The 20428-nt window shown below is 33.1% G+C and overlaps 1 protein-coding gene across 3 annotated transcripts in view; it reads right to left on the bottom strand.

Annotated features, from left to right (window-relative positions):
- CSMD3 (CUB and Sushi multiple domains 3) overlaps positions 1–20428 on the bottom strand; it is a 1082068-nt gene that overhangs the window by 395816 nt on the left and 665824 nt on the right. For all 3 annotated transcript variants that reach the window (XM_045561854.1, XM_045561855.1, XM_045561856.1), the window contains one exon: positions 3608–3790. In XM_045561854.1, coding sequence (XP_045417810.1) covers positions 3608–3790 — 183 coding nt within the window. The remainder of the gene's footprint in view (positions 1–3607; positions 3791–20428) is intronic.

Genomic DNA, 20428 nt, shown 5'->3' with positions numbered 1-20428 from the left:
AGCAATAAAACTCTTAAGATGACTGAAGACAAAAAATATGTGGCTATTAATAGAACTGGAATCCTGTAGCTCAAAACAAATTCAGGGTTGGGGCAGTGACTAGGTGAGTTTCATTCCTGTCACAGCCATGGGATACTCTGATAGTTTACAAAACAAATGAGGAGATGAATTAACTTTTATAATAGCCATCATTAGTGGCTAACACCAAAAGAATAGCTAAATGAGAGCTCTTACATCACACTAATATGAAATCTTTCCCTTGTCCTCATTTTCTTTTTTAACTTTTAAAAACATCTGATTACACTCAGAAAGCAGAGGGAAGATAAAGAAACAAAAAGAAAATGATCTATGACTCTACAGAAATTGAAATTAAAATATTGATGTATTTTCTTCTATTGTTTTTATTATATATTTTTAACAAAATTGAATCCATACAATGTTATACCAAATTCTGTTTTCCTTATATTTAATATGTGAGTTTTCCAGGTAATTAAGCATAATTTATATTCATCATTTAAAACCACCCGCTCCATTTATTTATATGGATATGAAAAAATTAATCTAAATATTCTCCCAATGTTTGACATTTAGAATTGTATTTTTAATTTTTTGAAATATAAATAACACTGACCACCTTTATGAAGAAAGCTTTCTTTGCTAATAATTTTCCTTGAGATACAGTTTTTTAAAACAAACAATTAGAATGACAAAGGATATGAACTTTAAGCCTCACAACATTTTGTTAAATTTCTGCTTAGAAAATTTGTATTAACTTGTACTGAAATGTAATGGAAATATATTATAGAATACAGTACTCTTGCCAGCATAAATACTGTAAATATTGTGATTATTTTATTTTTCTTAATTTGATAAGAAAAAATGGCATCTCATTGTTTTAATTTATATGCCTTTGACTACCAGTGAAGTTGAAGATTTCTCAATTTCTCACATTTCATTAGACGTTTGTATTTTTCTCTTTCTTTTGGAATTATCTGTTCATGAACTCTGGCCATTTAAGATTATGACCTCTTAGTTGATACTACTCATACAATTATTTCTCATTCCCAAAGAAATTGTTAGGATTTTGATTAAAATTGCAAAGCAATTCCTGTAAAATTTATTTATTTGACATAATGTCTTCTTATTCAGGAGCATGACATCTATATCTATTGTTTTGAGTATTAAAAATAATCTTTCATATTTTTGCATTGCTTCCAAGATCAGATCTTTTATTAATATCCAGAAATTAGACCAATATCTATTTATCTATCTACACAAATACAAAGGTATAGGTATAACAATATCTACCTATACATATCCCTATATGTGTAATTTTTATCATTAAAAATAATTTGTACCTTAATTTTTATTTTCTGTATAATTTTAGGGTTAAACCAGGGCTTGTAAACTAATAGTCATTAGGCTGAATCCAGATTACAAATGTGTTTGGTTTGATTACATTTTCTTATACCCTCCAAAAAATCTGAAATCACATTTTAAAATCATCACATTTCACATTTGAGGGGGAAAGAAATCTTTAGTTCTAGCTTCTCTTGAAAAGTTAAGACACTTCAGTTACCTACCCCTTCCAAAATGGGAGCGCACCTACTTATTCATGTTCCCCCTTCACTCTCTTACCTGCCTGCATACTGGAATCATTTGATTCTATCATTCTTCATCTAAACTAGGGGTAAAAAAAAGCTTTTCTGTAAAGGAACAGGAAGTAATTTGGTTTTACTAAACCATATGAGCTCTTTTGCAATTACTTAATTCTTCCATTGTACCTGGAAGGCAGTCATGGACAATCAGTAAATGAAAATGCATGGTTAGTTCCAATAAAATTTATTTGCAAATCCAGGCTGCAGGCTGGATTTGGTACACAAACTGCACAACCTGTTTGCCAACTCCTGATCTATATGATCCTTACTTGGGGTAAGAGTTTACTAAAGTCACCACCCTAATCTCCCTTATCAGAGAAATAAGTAAATGTTTATATCATATTTTAAATCCTTAATTATATCTGATGTAGTTTTTATGTAACTTTCTTTGACCCAGTGTGTTATACTTTTGTTAGTATAATATCACACAAAGTTTCTAACTTAATAATATGCTTTAGTATTCATATGCACACTTTGCTTTTACAAAATTCTCATTTCTTTTTTGCCTATTTTTTACTTAGCCTGTATGTCAACATAGTAGGTCAAGTTCCCAAAGAAACTGTTAGGATTTTGATTAAAATTGCAAAGCAATTTCTGTAAAATTTATTTATTTGACATAATGTCTTCTTATTCAGGAGCATGGCATCTATATCTATTTTGTTCTCATAAAATTTCTTATTGTTGTCAAGTTCTATAATTTTCTATGAGTTATTTGGATGTATGTAAGAATTATTTTTATGTATTTTATAATTGATTTACTAAATAAATTCTCTTCCAAATACATTTTCAAATTAGTTGTTTCTAGTATATAGGACCATTGTTAATTGCTACATATTTATTATAAATCAGAATATTGAACTTAATTATTTTTAAAATAGTAAAAATTTATTTCCAGATTTTTAAGAATTTTTTAAAAATTGGTTTCATTCATCAATATTTTAAATATTTTCACTAAATGCATTGTTGCACCGATTAAAATGCTTTTAATTATTTTTATTTTTGGTTTGATATATTACATTAACATATTCTCCAGTATTAAGCTAACATCATCTTCCTGGAAGAACATCTTGAATTAAAGATCGTCATTTAAGTCTTCTGAAGTATTACTAAACTTTAGACGATGTGAACAATGTATTTTTTTCTCTCACAACAAGAACTTCACAAGGTGATCTTGGTTACAGATAAGAACTGGTTCTAAAATAAAAGGGTTTTGTTAAAGAGTTGTGTGCACTCTTCCTCTCTTAGACTTAATGAAGAGCAAACATAATATATTAATTAGAAAAATTTCTGCAAGATTCTAAAAATATCTACTTTGTTGTAATGTAATGAAGATAATATTTAATTGAATCTTAAAGTGCATCAATAGATAACACAAATTATATTTTTGTTGTAGTTAAACTCGAATGTCTTAATTTATTTAGAGAAATATTTTCTTTTAATTCAAGCATATTGTATATCATAAATATTAATGATTTGTATTCTGTCCAATATAAATAAATGGCACCTCATGCATTAGTGTGAGCATCTACAAGCAAAAATAAGTTAATGCATTATACATAGAATATAAGTTTTAAATATTTTAAGTGCTTTTGATTACAAATAAGCACATACTATATTGTTAAAATAAATGGGTCTATTAGAATTAGTTCAGATATGTAATTTCCATAAGAAGTATGCTATCTATAAAATATAAAATGCCACTAAATGAAGTGTTATAAAAGCATATATTATATATATTTTGCCATTACTAAGTGAACTATGTTCTTTATTTAAATCTGTAATAAAATTTATAATTTGGCATAAGCACACTTGTTAAAGATAGTATCACAAAGTGCTACTCATCCAAAAATAATTACACGGTTCCAGCTCTTTGCAATTAATTACAAAAGCAATTATATGCAAGGACAGGGTAACATATGCTGTCTGGAAGTAAAGCATTTGGTACTCACAGATACAGATGGGTATGTTTGCAGACCATTGGTTATTCTCTTGACAAACAATGGATTTCTCTCCAATTAATTCAAACCCAAACTGGCACTCAAACCTTAAAACATCACGATTAGAAAATCCATCGCCTTCTCTAATTCCATATAAGGGTGTACCAGGATCGCCACAACTTTCTTTCTCAATTTCTGTAAAATCAGAAGATAAAAGTCACCTTCCAAGGGTTGCAGACATATGATACACATACTACAAGTTTAATAAATATGCACTCTCTATTATGGAGATATTTCAGAATAAAAGATAAATATATTCCCCAATCTTAATTTGTTTTTCTTTTGCCACTCTTATGGGCATGTTTTGAGGAAATGATCTTTAGGGAACATAATGTTGTATTAATATTTCTTTATTTTTATATATGGGGAATCTGAGGTCATCAGAGCTAACGGGGTTGCCAGAGGCCATGTACCTAACAGTTATAAGATCTCAGATTTTCTGTCTGTACTACGTATATACATACACACACACATACATATACATGCATATATTTCCCCTAAATCCCAAAGACTTTTCTTATTCTTGTAACCTCTACAGAATACAGCAAATCCTTGGATCATGACTAGGACACGAGAGAACATTTCCTGCCTCTATGCTCCTGCAGAAGTCAATGAATATCTCTAATCAAGGATCTGTTACTTTCTCTGGTACTTGTTGGCTAAATTACTACCCCAACTAGACAAAAAACAAATAAACAACAACAACAACAAAAAAAAAAACACAAAAAATGCTACTCGAAGGAAGCAATCAATTTGTGTTCCAAATTATCCAAATTATTCAGCTTCATTATGTTCCTTGATAAATGTTTATTGGATGAATCAGAAAAGATTGAAAAAAATATTTTAAGAAGGGCTGGGTGCAGTGGCTCAAGCCTGTAATCCCAGCACTTTGGGAGGCTGAGGCAGGAGGATGGCTTGAGGCCAGGAGTTTGAGAACAACCTGGGCAAAAAAGCCTGTGTCTTTTTGTAGAGCCCATCTCTACAAAAGAAAATTAAAAATAGGAATATAAAAAAAAAAAATAGCTGTCATGGTGGCCCCTTCCTGTAATGCTAATTACTCAAGAGCCTGAGGAGTTTGATGTTACAGAGAGCTAGGATCTCTCCAATGCATTCTAGCCTGATTAACAGAGTGAGACTCTGTCTCTAAAAAATAAAATAAAAAGAAATTCTTTTAAGAGCACTATTAAAACACCCTTTTGAGGTGTATCCAAAGAAACTTCAAATATTTGGGATTGTCATTGGCATCTGTATTTATATAAATATAAAAATACTCTCCACAAAGAAAGACCATGTAGTATTGTTGTATATATGTATTACACTTTAACTTTCACTATCAGTATTATTCTATACCTTGTTCGTTTTTTAACAAAACAATATGTTTTAGAGATACTTTTAAACAACTTCATATCCTTAGCAGAAACCATAGATGGTTACAATGATTCCTTTAAAACACTGGATTTGATTAGTATTTTATTTAGATACTTTTATCTGTAAGTGACATTGGTCTATAATTTATTTTCTTGTACTGTTACAATCCACTTTTAAAATCAAGAAAATAAACTACTAATTTTTTATATTTTGCTAGTCTATAGGTTAATTTTTATAACAACAGCAGCAAAAAAACTGGATCCTTGAGTGTTGGAACTCACCCAAAAAAGCTGGCTGAGTCTGGTAATTTTAAGGTAGTCATCTGACTAACATTTTAAGTTCTTCTAAGGTTTTTTGTTCCATCGAAGTATTTTATTTTATTTTATTTTATTTTACTTTTGGACCAATATTGGCAATTTATATATGTTACAGAAGTGACATTTTCCAAGCTTTTTTGCCAGGTTAGCAGTTTGGTAGTAACAGAATTGTGTTACAGAATTTTAAAATATTTCTGTTATAAATATGTCATAAATCTTTGTCACTCCTAATGCTATTTATTTGTGTTTACTCTCACAGTTTTCTTTGTTCATATTTCAAAGGGTTATCAGATTTATTAGTCTGCTTAAAGAACCAGCTTTTGCCTTTGTTGATCCATTCTATTGTTTTGATTTTAAACATCTTTCTTTTTATCTCTTTGGATTCCATCTTTAACTCTCTTTTGGATTACTTCGCTATTCTTTTTTCTATTAATACCTTCTTGAGTTGAAATCTTAGGGCATTTTCATTAGTTTATTCGTTTTCAACCTTTCTTGTTTCCTAAAAGTAAAACAAATTTAAAGTCTCTAAGTTTTCTCTAGGGTACTGCTTCGATATGGAGAACTTTTATTGTTCACTTGTAAATAGTTTGTAGTTTCCATTTTGATTTCTTTAACTCAAAAATAATTTCATAGTGTTTTAAAATTTATGAATTGGGCTATAATTTTGGTTTTGATTTCTAATGTTATTGCTTTAGTATTCAATATATGTATATACAGGTCTCACAGTGGATAAATCAGTGAAATATATTCAATTCAATTTGTTATATTGGTCAAACTGAAATCATTTATGTCTTTAATTATTTTTTGTCTACCAGCTCTGACAGTTTCTAAAAGAAGTTTGCTAATGTTCCAAACCAAGTGTGGATTTTACCACATTTTGTTATAGTGGAATCAGTATTTTAAGCTATCATCAGTTATTCAGTTTATGCAGCAAATATTTATTTGATCACTTTATATAGTAGTCCCCCTTATCCGTGTTTTGCTTTCCAAGGTTTCAGTTATCTAAGATCAACCATGGTCTGAAAATAGGTAAGTATAGTACAGTAAGATATTTTGAGAGAGAGAGAGAGAGAGAGAGAGAGAAGCCACATTCATATAACTTTTATTATAGTAGTATATTGTCATAATTGTTCTATTTTATTAGTTATTGTTAATCTATTACTGTACCTAATTTACAAATTAATCTTTGTCATAGGTATGTATGTATAGGAAAAAACTTAGTATTTATAGGATTCAATACTATCTGTGGTTTCAGGTATCCACTGGGAGGCTTGGAATGTATCTCCATGAATAGGTGAGGACTACTGTAATTATATGTGTCAGACGCTGTTCTAGGTATTTGAGATATGCCAATGAATAAATAATGATTCCTGCTCTCTGGAAGCATGTATTCCATCAGAGATTTGCAAACTATAAACAATAAATAAATAATGTCCTATTTTAGAAAGAGATAGATGTTACATGAAAAAAGGTTAAGCAGGAAATATGGGTGCTAAAAAGGTAGGTTATTGTGGGGTGACATTATTGGTAGGCTCACAAAGTTTTATTACTCTTATACTTTCTAAAGGAAGTTGTTTCTGTTATTGAAAGAATAGGTCCTTCTTCATCTAAAAATATCTTTATTTTCCCCTCATTTTTGAATGATAGTTGGTGAGGTATAGAATTTTAATTCAAAATTATTTTCCCTTGACATTTTGAAGATGTTTTTCCCTGGCCTTTAATCCATCCAGTATTCCTGATGAGAAATACGATACCAAACTGATTTTAATTCTCTCACAAGTAATCTGTTCCCTGCTCCCTCTCCTCCCTTCCTGTTAGAGTTAGGATTCCTTTTCAGACTTGCTGTTTTTAAATGTACTGATTTTTAAATCTACTTTTTTAACTTAGTGCTTGATAGATTACTTCTTTCAAATAACTTGTAACATTGCTTTTCCAGTTCTAGGAAACCATTGCCATTATTTCTTTTAAAAATATTATTTCTTACATGTTCTTATCTCTCTGAAATTCTCTCACATAGGATATTGGAATTTGGGATTTGGCCTTCATGTTGTTCAAGACCTTTCAGATTTTCATTTTTTAAAAATCTCTATTTTGTACTCTAGAAGAATTCCATATACATATATATATAATAAATTTCAGTTTACTAATTCACTGTGCAGTTTTATCTAATCTCAAATTAGCCTATATCTTGAAAAATTATGTTGTAATTTCCTAGGCATTTAATGATTGTTATTACTTCTTATTGTTTCATAAGCCCCTGTTATTTCTTCATGAATACAATTTCTCCCTTTATTTTTTGAGGATATATAATGTAATTAATTATTTTAAAACATTTTATGATTGCTGTTTTAACTGTGTTTCCTTGGGTATCAGGAAAAGTGTACTTGGAGGGTAGCAGAGTGAAAACAGATGTGGAAATAGATATTACTACAAAGGTTCCTGAGAAGTTGAACTAGAATTGGAAGAACTGGTGTGAACTCATATTTAAAATATAAATATAGATAGATATGTATGTGCAATATATATATGCCTATATGTCACACATGCACATACATATATATACACACACATATATATGTACATGTATTTTCTAGCTCCATCCACTGAGAGTCCTAAAAGCAATAAACCTCTATAGCAACAACATTGAGTATGCAGATCTTGGTTTCTACATACCATTCTTCATTAAAAGGAACCAGAGAGTCTAATTCTAGGAATTGGGTGAGGAAAAGGACCATATGAGCCTGGAACACCCTTGTCATGTCCAAAAAGAAAATAAAAAATAGAAAAGAAGTACTTAAAGAATGATGAAAGGGATGTATCAAAACAACATAAGACATACAGGCCAACCTGAAGAAGCTCCACTGGCCATTATAGAGTAATTTAAACATCAAAACAATGATAATGACAAATTACAACACATTGAATAACATTTAAATACATAGTCATACTGATATTAATATAAACAAATGAATAAATAAATGAGACATAAGGAAAAACTGTTTCTCCATGTAGCATGACAGTTCATAAATGTAGAATGGGCGAAAAGAAAAAAAAATATTTAGCAACCATCACTATGGTTGTGGATTCCGGGCCAATGTTTGATTAAAAAAACAAGATATTACCTCTCTGTTAAACATGTATCAATTACAAAGGTGAAAATGGTGATGTTGCCATGGAAAAATCTGGAAGACACCAATTTTACTAGGTGATCAATGATCAGATAACCAGTGTGGGATATGTTGGTAGTGTTTGCCTCCTGATGTGGTCACCTAAAAAGATAAGCATCATTTTTGTGGTAATCCTGTAAAGAATGCACGGTTTATGTCTGAATATGAGAAAAGATTGGATGGACCCAGACTGAGGGATGTATGACAGAAGGAAAGGCCTGTATTCTTTGAAACTATGAAGGTCATGATAGGAAAAAATTGAGGAACTCATCCAGGTTGAAGGAAATGAAAAAGGCATGACAGCAATAAAACGCAGGTTTTTGGATTTAATCCTGGACAAGGAAGAAAAAGAGACTTTTTTTTTCCCTTGTGTATAGTTAGTGAAATTTTTTGGCAGTGATGTATTAATGTTGATTTTATGATTTGGACGGTTGTTTTGTGGTTATATAAGAGAGTCTTTGTATTGGTACAATTCAAACTGAGTGTTTGGGAGTGATAAGGCATTACGTTTGCAACTTGTTCTCAAATGGTTCTGTGGTGGTTTTAAAACATGTCTGCAAATTCTCTAATACTTCTCCTCCTTTCAAAAGGTGGAGTCAAATTCCCCTCCCTTTGATTATTTCCCAGGATTATTGACTAGCTTTTAACAAATAGAATGCAGAAGAAGTGACACTCATGACCACTCCTTTGGGCTCCTCTCTTAATGTTACCAGTTGGAATCCACAAGATTCCAATGCCTACGCTCTTTTCTATTGTTCCATGCTGCTTGAGAGAAAGAATGGAGAGAAGTATTGTGAGCCAGGTACTGGAATAATTGAGGAAAGAGGAAGGATAACTTAGGTCCAGTATTGGAAGGGAAAGAATGGTAACACTGATTTTAAGAGAGGTTTTTATCTCTATTGCTTCAGAACAATAATTCTACCTCTGCACAGTACAAAGGTGATTTTAGAACTATTTGGATTTCTTCAACTTTCTTACCAAGGAAGGCCCTTCATGATCTAAACATTTCTTGCCTCTCCAGTCCCCTTTCCCAACATTTCCCCACAAGCAACCTAAGTGTCAGACATGTTGAAATGCTTGTTGTTCCCTTTTTTGTCTCCATGCCCTTAGGTATGCTGTCTTCTCTGCCTGGAAAGAACGCATTCTCCTAGTGTGTAAAACGTGGAGAAACTCCTACTTATCTCTCAAGGTCGAACTATATCTCTTCCATAAACACTGTTCTGAGCTTGCAAGCATGGTTAGTTGCTCCTTTCTCTGGGCTTCTATAGGCCTTGGGACATACTTATACTGGTCCAAGTATTTTATTATAATTATTTGTTTACTCAATGTCTCTTTCTATGAGCTTTTATTTGCTTTGCATTTCAACTGTCTGTACATATGGTGATAACAAACATTTACATATAATTTGTGTGTAAGGCAAAGTTCTAAGCTGTTACATTTAATACTGACACATAGCCTTATGAGGACCCAAAAAGGTAAAGTAATTCATCTAAAGTCACACAAATTGTAAGTGGTAGAGCCAGGATTTGAAATCAGTCACTGTGGTTCCAGAATATGAGTTCTTAAGCACTACACCATCTCTGAGAGCCTAATATTCAAGAAATAGTTGTGGAAAAAGAAGGAAAGAAGGCAATAAAGAGCACACAAAATGATGTGGTTCTATTAACAAACAATATAAACAATCACAATCACAAAATCCCATAGTTAGAGAAAAGCTACATACATGGAAAATCATAGGATGATACATATTTCAGCCATATCTTTTGAATAAATTAAATTTTATAGTTGTCTTGTAATTAAAAGATGTAAATGCTAGATATCTTCTGTGTATCCATTGAGAACCATTATCCATCTTTCTTTGCCCTGCTTTTTTTCCCCCCACCCCTACTCACCTACTTCCAGAATTGGGGTAAAAGCTGATCCACATGGACTCCTAACAGCTAGGCTCCTGTGCTATCCTGCTGTCTGTGGGTAATGGGGGATTGCTAGGCAACAGGTGGCATTTTGGCAGGAATCAGGGGTGAAAAGATCAGGAAGAGAGTGTAGTAGGATACTTCTCCCCAACTCCTCTGTCTGATCACTATGTGATGGCTGTGTCCCTTTACTGAAAGTTACTTTTATGTGAGGCAGCCCTCTCCATATAGTTAGTTGTCCTCTGAGCTGTGGTTATGGTTCCTGAAGGTAATAATGGCTCCCTGTTGTCCCTAGCTAAGGATATTGTACAACCTCTTGTTAGTTTCCTTTAGCTCTGCCCACACATACCCAGTATGAATGTGCCATTTGTTTCTTGCAGGGTCTCTTACTGATAAAATATAATTTACCATTGAAATATCAATTCTACACAAAAAGAATTTAGTTAGCATCCCACTGATACTTGATTTTGTTATCTTGTAATAATGTTCTCTCTCAGAATATAAAATGGGTTTCGGATTTCTTTAATGAATGTTTCCTCTACTGTGTGTCAGCTAAATATCTGTGCATCATTCACAACTAAATTTGGAAGGAACAAAGTAAGTATCCATCCCAGTGTCAGAGGTTAGCACTCATAGAGCACATGGTTCTGGTTTTTTTCTTCCCTGCTGTGTAGGCAAAGAAATCAGAAGCAGGGGAAGAGGTGCTGAAATAAATGAGGATAGGAGGTCAGAGGAAATACAAGCAGAGCACTCAGATTGCTGTCATGCAGTGAGTAGAGAGCAATATTGGAAATATAAGTTTAAATGGCAGTGGCTGAAATTTGTAGAAACATGGCTTTTTCAACATCATTTTTTTTATTTTTTTAGTGACCAAGTAACTTTGATCTTTGATGCCTGAAGTAGTAAACCCTAATTTTAAATTCAATCAGATTTCCAGCCAAAGAGTAACATCTGGCCTTAAAGTGACATGGAACTACTCATTGATCAATCTCTGACTTGACAACAGTTGACACTGTAATTCAAGTGCTTCACAGAGAAACTGTGTAGGTTAAAAGAAAGTGATCTGTAAAACTTGCAGTTTTGCTGATTCTTAATGTTAAGAAGCCTCTTGGGAATCTCATTACCTTAGCAACGGGCTTACAAAGGTTGTGAAATATAAAATCATACAGCCAGAAAAGACCTTGTGAGTTAAACTAGGTCTCACCTTTAAGCATCTAAAACAAATGAGACTATAGTCAACATTTAAAGAGATATTGAGAAGGAAATCCATAACTGCCCAGGGAAAGTAAAAAGGATATATTTGCAACAATAACTGTGTAAAGTGTTTTGCACTTGTGGTGAAAATTCTGACATTTAAAATGCCTCATATTAAGTAAAATAATTTAAGAAAAAATATGCAAAATTCAGTATGGTGGCAAATATGCTCTGAGACTAGGTTTTCCATTTTGCACAGAGCTGGTATAGATTAACATCTGCTGCCAGTAGTCAAATCATACACTCTTTGGAGATACAGAAAATAGAGGTACTCTAAAAAATACTTAATTCTTAATCACATTTAACCTTGAAAATTATTATACACCTTAACATGTTTAGTAGAATTAGGAGCTGTTTATCTGTGATAAAAACAATGTGATTTTCTTTGGTCCTAAATATGATGATACTTGAAATATCATTAATTTGGAGTTTTTAATAGTTGTACTAATGTATTTATGACAAACTGTTTATATTCTGTCATCTCATTGCCCACATCACAAATTTAGAGGATGACTGGAGGACCTGCAGTAACATCTGTGGACACAGACAAGGAGTTTGCCAGCCTTCATAGGAATGGGACCTATGAATTTGGGTCATATAGCATTTTGTTCTACCCCAGTGATTATCAGACTTTCTTCTGGCTGTGAGTTTCCTGGGACTTTATGCAAGACTCTGCTTAATAAATATAACTCTTATCTTCTTTCTCTTTCTTTTTTTCTCTCTCAAAAGACCACATTGAAATACAAGAGTGTGGCACTAAGGTTATTTTTATGGATAAGAATAATCATTGTCTAATTTAATTAAAAATAAATAATTTATAAATGTAGGTACTTCAAGTATTATTTACTATTGGTAACATATTTATTGAAATTTCATAGCACTTTGAAACACTCCACAATATGACGACTTCAAAATTGAGAACTGCTGTAACCTAATAGAGTTCCCTAGCTTATAAATTTATTTCATGTCCAAAAAAATTTAATGGAACATGATGGGCATCAATTTAAAACAAATACACACTCCCCCCCGCCCCCCCACATACACACTTCTCGATGATGGTAAGTGGTTTAGGTCAGGTAATTTAAAGACTGATCTCATCAACTTAAAAGTATGATCAATTCATTTCAGTTCAATATTTACTGAGCATCCACTGTGTACAAGGAGCTGTGCTAAAAACTATGACCACTGAGTACTTCAGGACAGGCCACCCCAAAATATGCCACTTTAGCATACTGATTATTTTGATCTGAAGACACTTGAGAAACATGGCCATACTTTCTGACTTCCTCTTTTCTACCTAAAACAGACCGTAAAATTTCCCATGAGAAAGATGTACCAGAGACTGGAAATATTTGTTACCAGAGACTAGAAATCAACACTGAAATGAATCTGTACAATAAACTTACTAAAATAACCCTTATCTTCTATTGGTGTTCTCCAATATATCTCTTGGTCACTCCCCACAATTTACTATGCCTGGCCCAAACCCCTTTGTCTTGTAATTTCTTCACAGATTTATCATTTCTTTGTCTAAAACGTATGTAAGCTTTTAGTTCTGGTCACTTTTTTGGATCTTCACTTCTTGTGAGGACTCTCATGTATGTATAAAATTTTAATAAGATTTGTATAATTTTCTGCTGTCAATCTGTTTATGGCAATTTCTTAGGCCTAGTCAGAAACTTTCAGAGGGTAGAGAAGAAATGCCCCCCCATCACAAAAAGGTACATATCATAATCTCTGCCCTTAGAAAACACACAGTCTATAAGAGCTGCTAAATGTATTTAGGATATATATTTTATAAATTCCTTAGCACACATTTTTAAGAGAAAGAGAATGAACTATACTCTGGTCAACACCTTTGCTAAAAAATGTAAATATTTTGAAACTCTGAGATGATTTCAGAAATTTAATACATTTCTTATGTATTCTGACACAGTGAGTATGTTATGGTTTACACTATTAAAGATGACACATTAAGTGAATCTTCCTGCCTGACTTGTCTTGAGGTAGAACCCTTAAAACTTGACCCATTATTTATATACTTAAGGTCCTTCAAAGCAACTCCTTAGCCTTTGCCTTCAGCTTGGGACTAGGTAGCCTAGAGATACACTCAAGGGCAATTTCACTGTAAAAATCTCAAATCGGTAGATGCTGTTATCCAGTAAGTCAGCCAATTATAGATAGCTTCATTATTAATTTTTGAGGTAGAGTGACCGTTTTAATTTATACATTCATTCATTCATTCATTTATTCATTCAATCATCTATTATCACTCAAGAAAAAATGTCTTGGAAATGTACTATATCCTAAATGTTGGGAATATAGAGGTCAATAAGATAATTTATTATTGTCTGTTAGAAAAAGAAAGGCATACATATATATATAAGTTATGATAAATAATGTAATTTTAGAATAAGATATATTGGAAACATGGAGAAATAAATGAACAATTCTGCTCAGGACAGGAAAGACAAAAGGGGATCATATATACTGAAACATGAACTAAGATTTGGCTAATTTGCATGGATATATGTATGTTGCTGGTGGGGTGGTGGTAGTTTCTGACATTTCAGGTTGAGGGAGAAGGTTGGCCAAAGGAATGATAGCATGAACAAGACAGCACATCTAGAAAAACTCAAGTAGTTCAGTGTGGCTGGAGTTTGGGTATAAAAAGTGTGAGGTGAGACATGGTGTTGTGAAGATGTGAAGCTACTCTTGTGTGCAATGTGAAGGGCCTTTGACTTTATTCTAAGCAGAGAAACGCTATTGACAAAACACTCTGATGGCGCACACCAAACAAATACTCTGTGTATAGCAACAGTCACACTAATCTCATGTGAATGAACTAAACTTGATATAGAGTCAACTAAAAAGACATGATCCTGTTTCCTTAGGATCTTATAATCTAATAACAGAGCAGTGAAATGAAAGTATTAGAAAATATTAGAAAGTATTCCGTTTTATAAGAAGACTCAACATAGTATTGTTCACTTGCAACCTCACTTAACCTGTATATTTTTTAAACATTTTCCTTTGAAGTACCTTGAATGAAAGAACAAAGTGGAATATAGATTTTTGTCTAAATCTCTGTAGCTACCTGTTTAAAAGAGTTTCCAAGCAGGGACAGATCAATATTTTTTGAACTATCATAGCAATCAAAGTAAAGTGGATTTTTCTTTCAGAAGAACCTAACTGTTAGCAGTCTGATAGCCACCATCAAAAACTTTGAAACATTATTGCTCTTAGTGTATCTACCAGATGGTAAAAGGACTTATAATTATGTGGAGGTAGAACTTTGAATATCTATAAAGCAAATGAGAAGGATCAATCACTCTTACTTAAAAAAGACTACATTGAGAAAAGTCACAGTGCAACAAATGAGCAGAATATGCATTTTGCTTTAAAAATAATCATGTTGATATAGTGTTATCCCTTTATGGAATTAAGTCCTGGGACTATCAATCTGTCTTCTTTTAATTTAGCAAAACTGCTATTAGAGCCCATATGTGCTGAGCTAGCCATTGGTGGTGATAATGGTGGTGGTGGTAGGGCAGATTAGGTATTTGCTCAAGGAAATAAACACAATGTAAAACATAATACTTAATCAGGCATTTTAGAACATTGTGATGGATGTGGAAACAATAAACTAATATATTGTAATACTAGATTTTGGACCTGGTTTCTTCATATTAAGTTCAATCTCTGAGAATTATCATGACAACCACTTCTCCTCCATTGTCTTTGTTACCTTCCAGGCTCCTGGGGCCCTGTGTACTGTAAAAATCTATTTTTAAAAGAGGGCCCTATATTAATTATCTATACTCTAGTTTGAATTTGAATTATCATGTAACTTTTTGCAAGTGATCTGCATTTTAACTCTTCTCAAATTATAGAAATAATGACTGTAATCTTAAAAGAATATCAAGTTTGTATTTGGGATATACTGTTTGGAGACTGAAGAATAAATTTTAAAAGTCAGGTGCTTGGCTTTATTCATTCAACAACATAATCTGTGCAAGGCATAGTTTGCACAAAGGCTGTAAAGGTTAAAAAGTTGACTAAAATACAGATTCTGTGTATAAGGACACAAATTATTAGGTATATAATGTGGTTACAAATAATTTAAATATAAGGCAGTATGTGACAAGTGTGGTGTTATTTATTCAAGGTGTTTTAGAATTTGGAGGAAGGAAAATTTTTTTCCATGTTGGAAGTGGGTGAGTGTAGGGGCAATCATAGGAGACCATTTCAAAGAAGTTGAATTTCATGTGGTCCCTGATGAATAAAATGGATTTTTGGAGATGAAAATTAGTAATTACAATACAGAAGGACAAGGAGGTACACTGAAGTTTGAAAAGGAAAAATCTTTCAAGACATTAAGTGGAGGCCGGGTGCGGTGGCTCACGCCTGTAATCCTAGCTCTGGGAGGCCGAGGCGGGTGGATCGCTCGAGGTCAGGAGTTCGAGACCAGCCTGAGCAAGAGTGAGAGCCCGTCTCTACTAAAAATAGAAAGAAATTATCTGGCCAACTAAAAATATATATACAAAAAAAAAAAAATTAGCCGGGCATGGTGGCTCATGCCTGTAGTCCCAGCTACTCGGGAGGCTGAGGCAGTAGGATCGCTTAAGCCCAGGAGTTTGAGGTTGCTGTGAGCTAGGCTGATGCCACGGCACTCATTCTAGCCCAGGCAACAAAGTGAGACTCTGTCTCAAAAAAAAAAAAAAAAAAAAAGACATTAAGTGGAAAAGCAAATTATATCCAGATAGTAGAGAATTTCTTCTGTCTGGACAGAGTGAAGTTAATTGTGGGAAAATGGAAAATACACTAAAAATTTTGGAGAAAAGAAGTAACAGAGCTAAAATTAGCCTGGAATCAATGAGAAGAGCAGATTCAAGAAAGGCGTTGCAGTTAGCTGTTGGAGTAATTGATGGAAAACAAAATGAAAGATAATAGACTTGAGACAAAAAGGGAGGTGATAGATTCTGGTAAAAGACAATAAAACTTGCAACTTATTTGAAATGGGAAGTACAGAAGGAAGATTAAAATTTAAAAGTAATATAGAAATATTTCCCAAAGCAACGTAAGTTCCATGGATTGTCAAGTGTAATTCATTTTTTATTTTAATCTGAAGGACTGAATATATGCATGGACAATAGCCAGACCATATAATAATAGAATTCTGACCCACAGAAGTCCAGACCCACAGAAGAAGTCCAGGAATCTCTGCAACAGTAGAGAGCAAGAAGGGTCAAACTTGGTCAATGACAGCAAGCTTCCTTCATGTTTCTCCCCACTTCCAATTTAGGATCGATTAAGAAAGGCAAATATGCTGCCCAAACTAACCAGGTAGCTAGCTTACCTCCAGCTTCCCCACGCCAGCATTCTCCAACTACAGTATAACTGAAGTCCTCCCTTCTTTTTTAACTATGAAGTTTTCCCCCTCCCCTGACTGCCTGTGAGACTCTGCCAAAGACAAGTGGTGGTGGTTGGCTCCCTTATTGTAGCAAGCTCTGAATAAGTAGTCTTGGTTTATTTTCATTTGCATGGTTTTCAGTTATTTCCAATGATCCCAGTACACAGTTATATATAACAGTACTTAGATGTTCATATACATACACCAGCACAGACAAAAATAAATAACTGCAAAAACTGTTCCACGTAACAATGCATAACCCTATAAGTGTATTATAAGATGCCCTCTGAAATTTTCTATTCCATTTATTTAAAAAATGCTGACTCTAACCCATAAAAATTATTTAATCGCCCACTAATCAATATAACCATTATATTAAAAAACAATTGTACACATTTTCTAAAGCTTATTTGATCCTAAAGTCATCTGTTCACCAAGTATCTCTCAGGACATATTTGCTCAGAACATCCTTAGGGAGTTTTTTACATTTTGAATAGTGATTACCAGAAGACTAGGGATGTGATTAACAAACAAGGAAATCGGAATAAAAAATTGTTTTCTAATGAAAGGTATTTTGTTCAATTTAAATTACATTGATTTGGAAATTACATTTCAGAGAAATAGAAAGTAAAAATACTAAGATTGAAGAAAGAAAGAGCTTTATAAAAATCTAGTCTTTTCTGAAGCTTATTTAGAGGTCATTTAGTTTAGCCTTCCTCTGAAGCAACAATTTTGTTTCCCTGTTCTAGTAAATACTATTAAGAAGGACTATTGCATTGGACAGAGCAAATTTAAATGAAGAGAAACACCCTGTCTATTAGAAACTGAAGGGACAAGATAAGGGCAAATACAAATTAAAAATAGGCTTAATTTTCCCTGTTTAAAATAAGAAAAAGGACCCCCTCTCACATTCCTTTATCTTAGAGCTTCCACTTTAGAAAACTTGTAATTGTCAGTCCTTTCTGTCTTTTTCAAGTGTACATAAATTTTTTAAATGCTAACTAAACCTCTTGCCATTCTTAAAATTTGGGAATGTTTCCTCAAGGACCTATAAGCCACCTCTTTGAAATGTATGCATCTAGGAAGATAACACCCCTATCTTCCAGTTTCTATGGGAAGGTAGAGCCTAATCAATTCCAAGTCTCAAAACTACCTGTTATAAAGATATGAGGTTTATTTTTTCTTTGGAGAAAGCCAATTAGCTAACACAGATGGTCACACCAATTATAGCTGAATTTAGGATGAACTATGTGTGACAAATGGAGGCATCAAGTTCTCTTACTTGAGAATAAGTTATGGTTTATCTTGAGAACATGTATGTAATGGGATTGTATCTGCTTGGCTATTTAAAAAGGTAAAATGTATTTCTGGTTCTGTGATCTCTTTAGCAGGTTGCCTAAGATGCATATTTCATTCTGGTTTAATGCTTATTCAATAATAAAATAGTTTTCTTTCATACTACTTTTGTGGAAAGGCTTTCCGGGTTGGCAGAAGATTATGTGTTTAATTATATTCACCCAACAACAACCACATGCAGAAATTATAATTTTCATTCTTAGTGGAAAGGATTTTTATTTTTTTAAATTTAGTGTTTTTTTGTATCAAGGTTTAGAGTTAAAAGAATTGGATGTGGGGGAAAGATAAGTATGAGAAAGATACAGTGGATCAACTATGAAGAAAGCAAAGTCTAAATAATCTCTTACTTCATAAGTATTTGTATAACCCAGCATTTTTTAAAATTATGATTTCTTGCTTGGGATAAGTAAAATGGAATTGTTTATGCTATGATGTATGCTATGCTAGATAAACCATAGTTTCCATAAGACTTTTACTGAGAGATTTTGATAAAAGTTTTGTACTTTATAAGAGGCATTTCATGCTTCTGCTTTCCTTTCTGGGACTCCTGCCATTTGCTGCTCCAAGGATGAGAAGAGACCCATGGAGCAGACCCAGATTAGAACCACTTTCTGGAGCCAAAACCCAGCCAGCCAACAGGCTGAAGCAGAGCCCCACAGACTAGTTCGCTAGATCAGCCTAATTGTTGTTGACCTACAGAAAAATGAGCAATAGATGAATTAATACTTCTTGTTTTACAGTAGAGTGGACATTTTAGCAGCATTATTGCAATAATATAGTAACTGATAGACGTGCTTACAGATGAAAATAGACTAATAGATACATCTTAATTAAGTAAAAGGTGAAAAATTTTATGATACTTGTAGTCTCTATTTCCTTAAGAAGGAAAAAATCCTTACAAGGGGAATTTCAGACCTGATGAAGAGATTTTCCTTCCAATGACCTATAATAGGTGAGAAGGCCCAAAATGGAGACCAAGGCAGCACTGAGAATACAGGCCATTGTGATTTACACAAAGCCAATGCTGTAAGGAAGTAAAAGAAGCAAGAAAAAGTAATACGAGGGGAAAAGGTAGGAATAATTGAACTAGATTAATGGATTGTTGAATCTTTAAGTAGCAAAAATTTCTGAATTATCTTTATATGCCTGGCAACCAGAAAAATGAATAGCATCCAATATTTCTTTTTCTTTTTTCTTTTCTTTTCTTTGCATTTTTTGTATGAATCATAAAGGAAATCAGAGGTAGAAAAATTGAAGTCAAAGTTAGGAAACCCTAGTCTACACTAATTAGTTATAACTGGACTAATCTCAAACAAGATGACCTGGATTTGTAAATTGTCATTTTATTTGATTTACTGAGACTGCTTCTAAACAACAGTATGATTCATATAGCTATATCATTATTATTTTCTTTGATAATTACTTATTTAGGTTGGTGCAAAAGTAATTGCTGTTTTATACCACATTAAATCATCATATCTAGGCTCAAACATATTTATTAATCAAAATAGAAACCATTATAGTCAACACATTGTTGCCAAGGAGAAATAAGTTTGTTTATTCCTGTAGCATAAAAAGCCATGTTTCAGGATTCGACAACCTCTTGGAAAGCATTTTCTGCATCCTGCCTGTTGTGGAAGACTTTTCCCTACAAAAAGTTGTCGAGATGCTTGAAGAAGTGGTAGTCAACTGGCGAGAGGTCAGGTGAATATGGCAGATAAGGCAAAACTTCAGAGCCCAATTCATTCAACTTTGGAAGCGTTGGCTGTGCCACGTATAGTCGGGTGTTGCTGTGGAGAAGAATTGGGCCCTTTCTTTTGATCAATGCCGGCTGCAGGTGTTGCACTTTTTGGTGCATCTCATCGATTTGCTGAGCATACTTTTCAGATGTAATGGTTTCTCAAGGATTTAGAAAGCTGTAGTGGATCAGACCAGCAGCAGACCACCAAACAGTGATCATGACTGTTTTTGGTGCAAGTCTGGCT

The sequence above is a fragment of the Lemur catta genome, chromosome 9 (assembly GCF_020740605.2).
Source record: "Lemur catta isolate mLemCat1 chromosome 9, mLemCat1.pri, whole genome shotgun sequence".
Taxonomy (NCBI): domain Eukaryota; kingdom Metazoa; phylum Chordata; class Mammalia; order Primates; family Lemuridae; genus Lemur; species Lemur catta.
The sequence above is the reverse complement of the archived record's forward strand: the minus strand, read 5'-3'. Positions and strand labels throughout refer to the sequence as shown.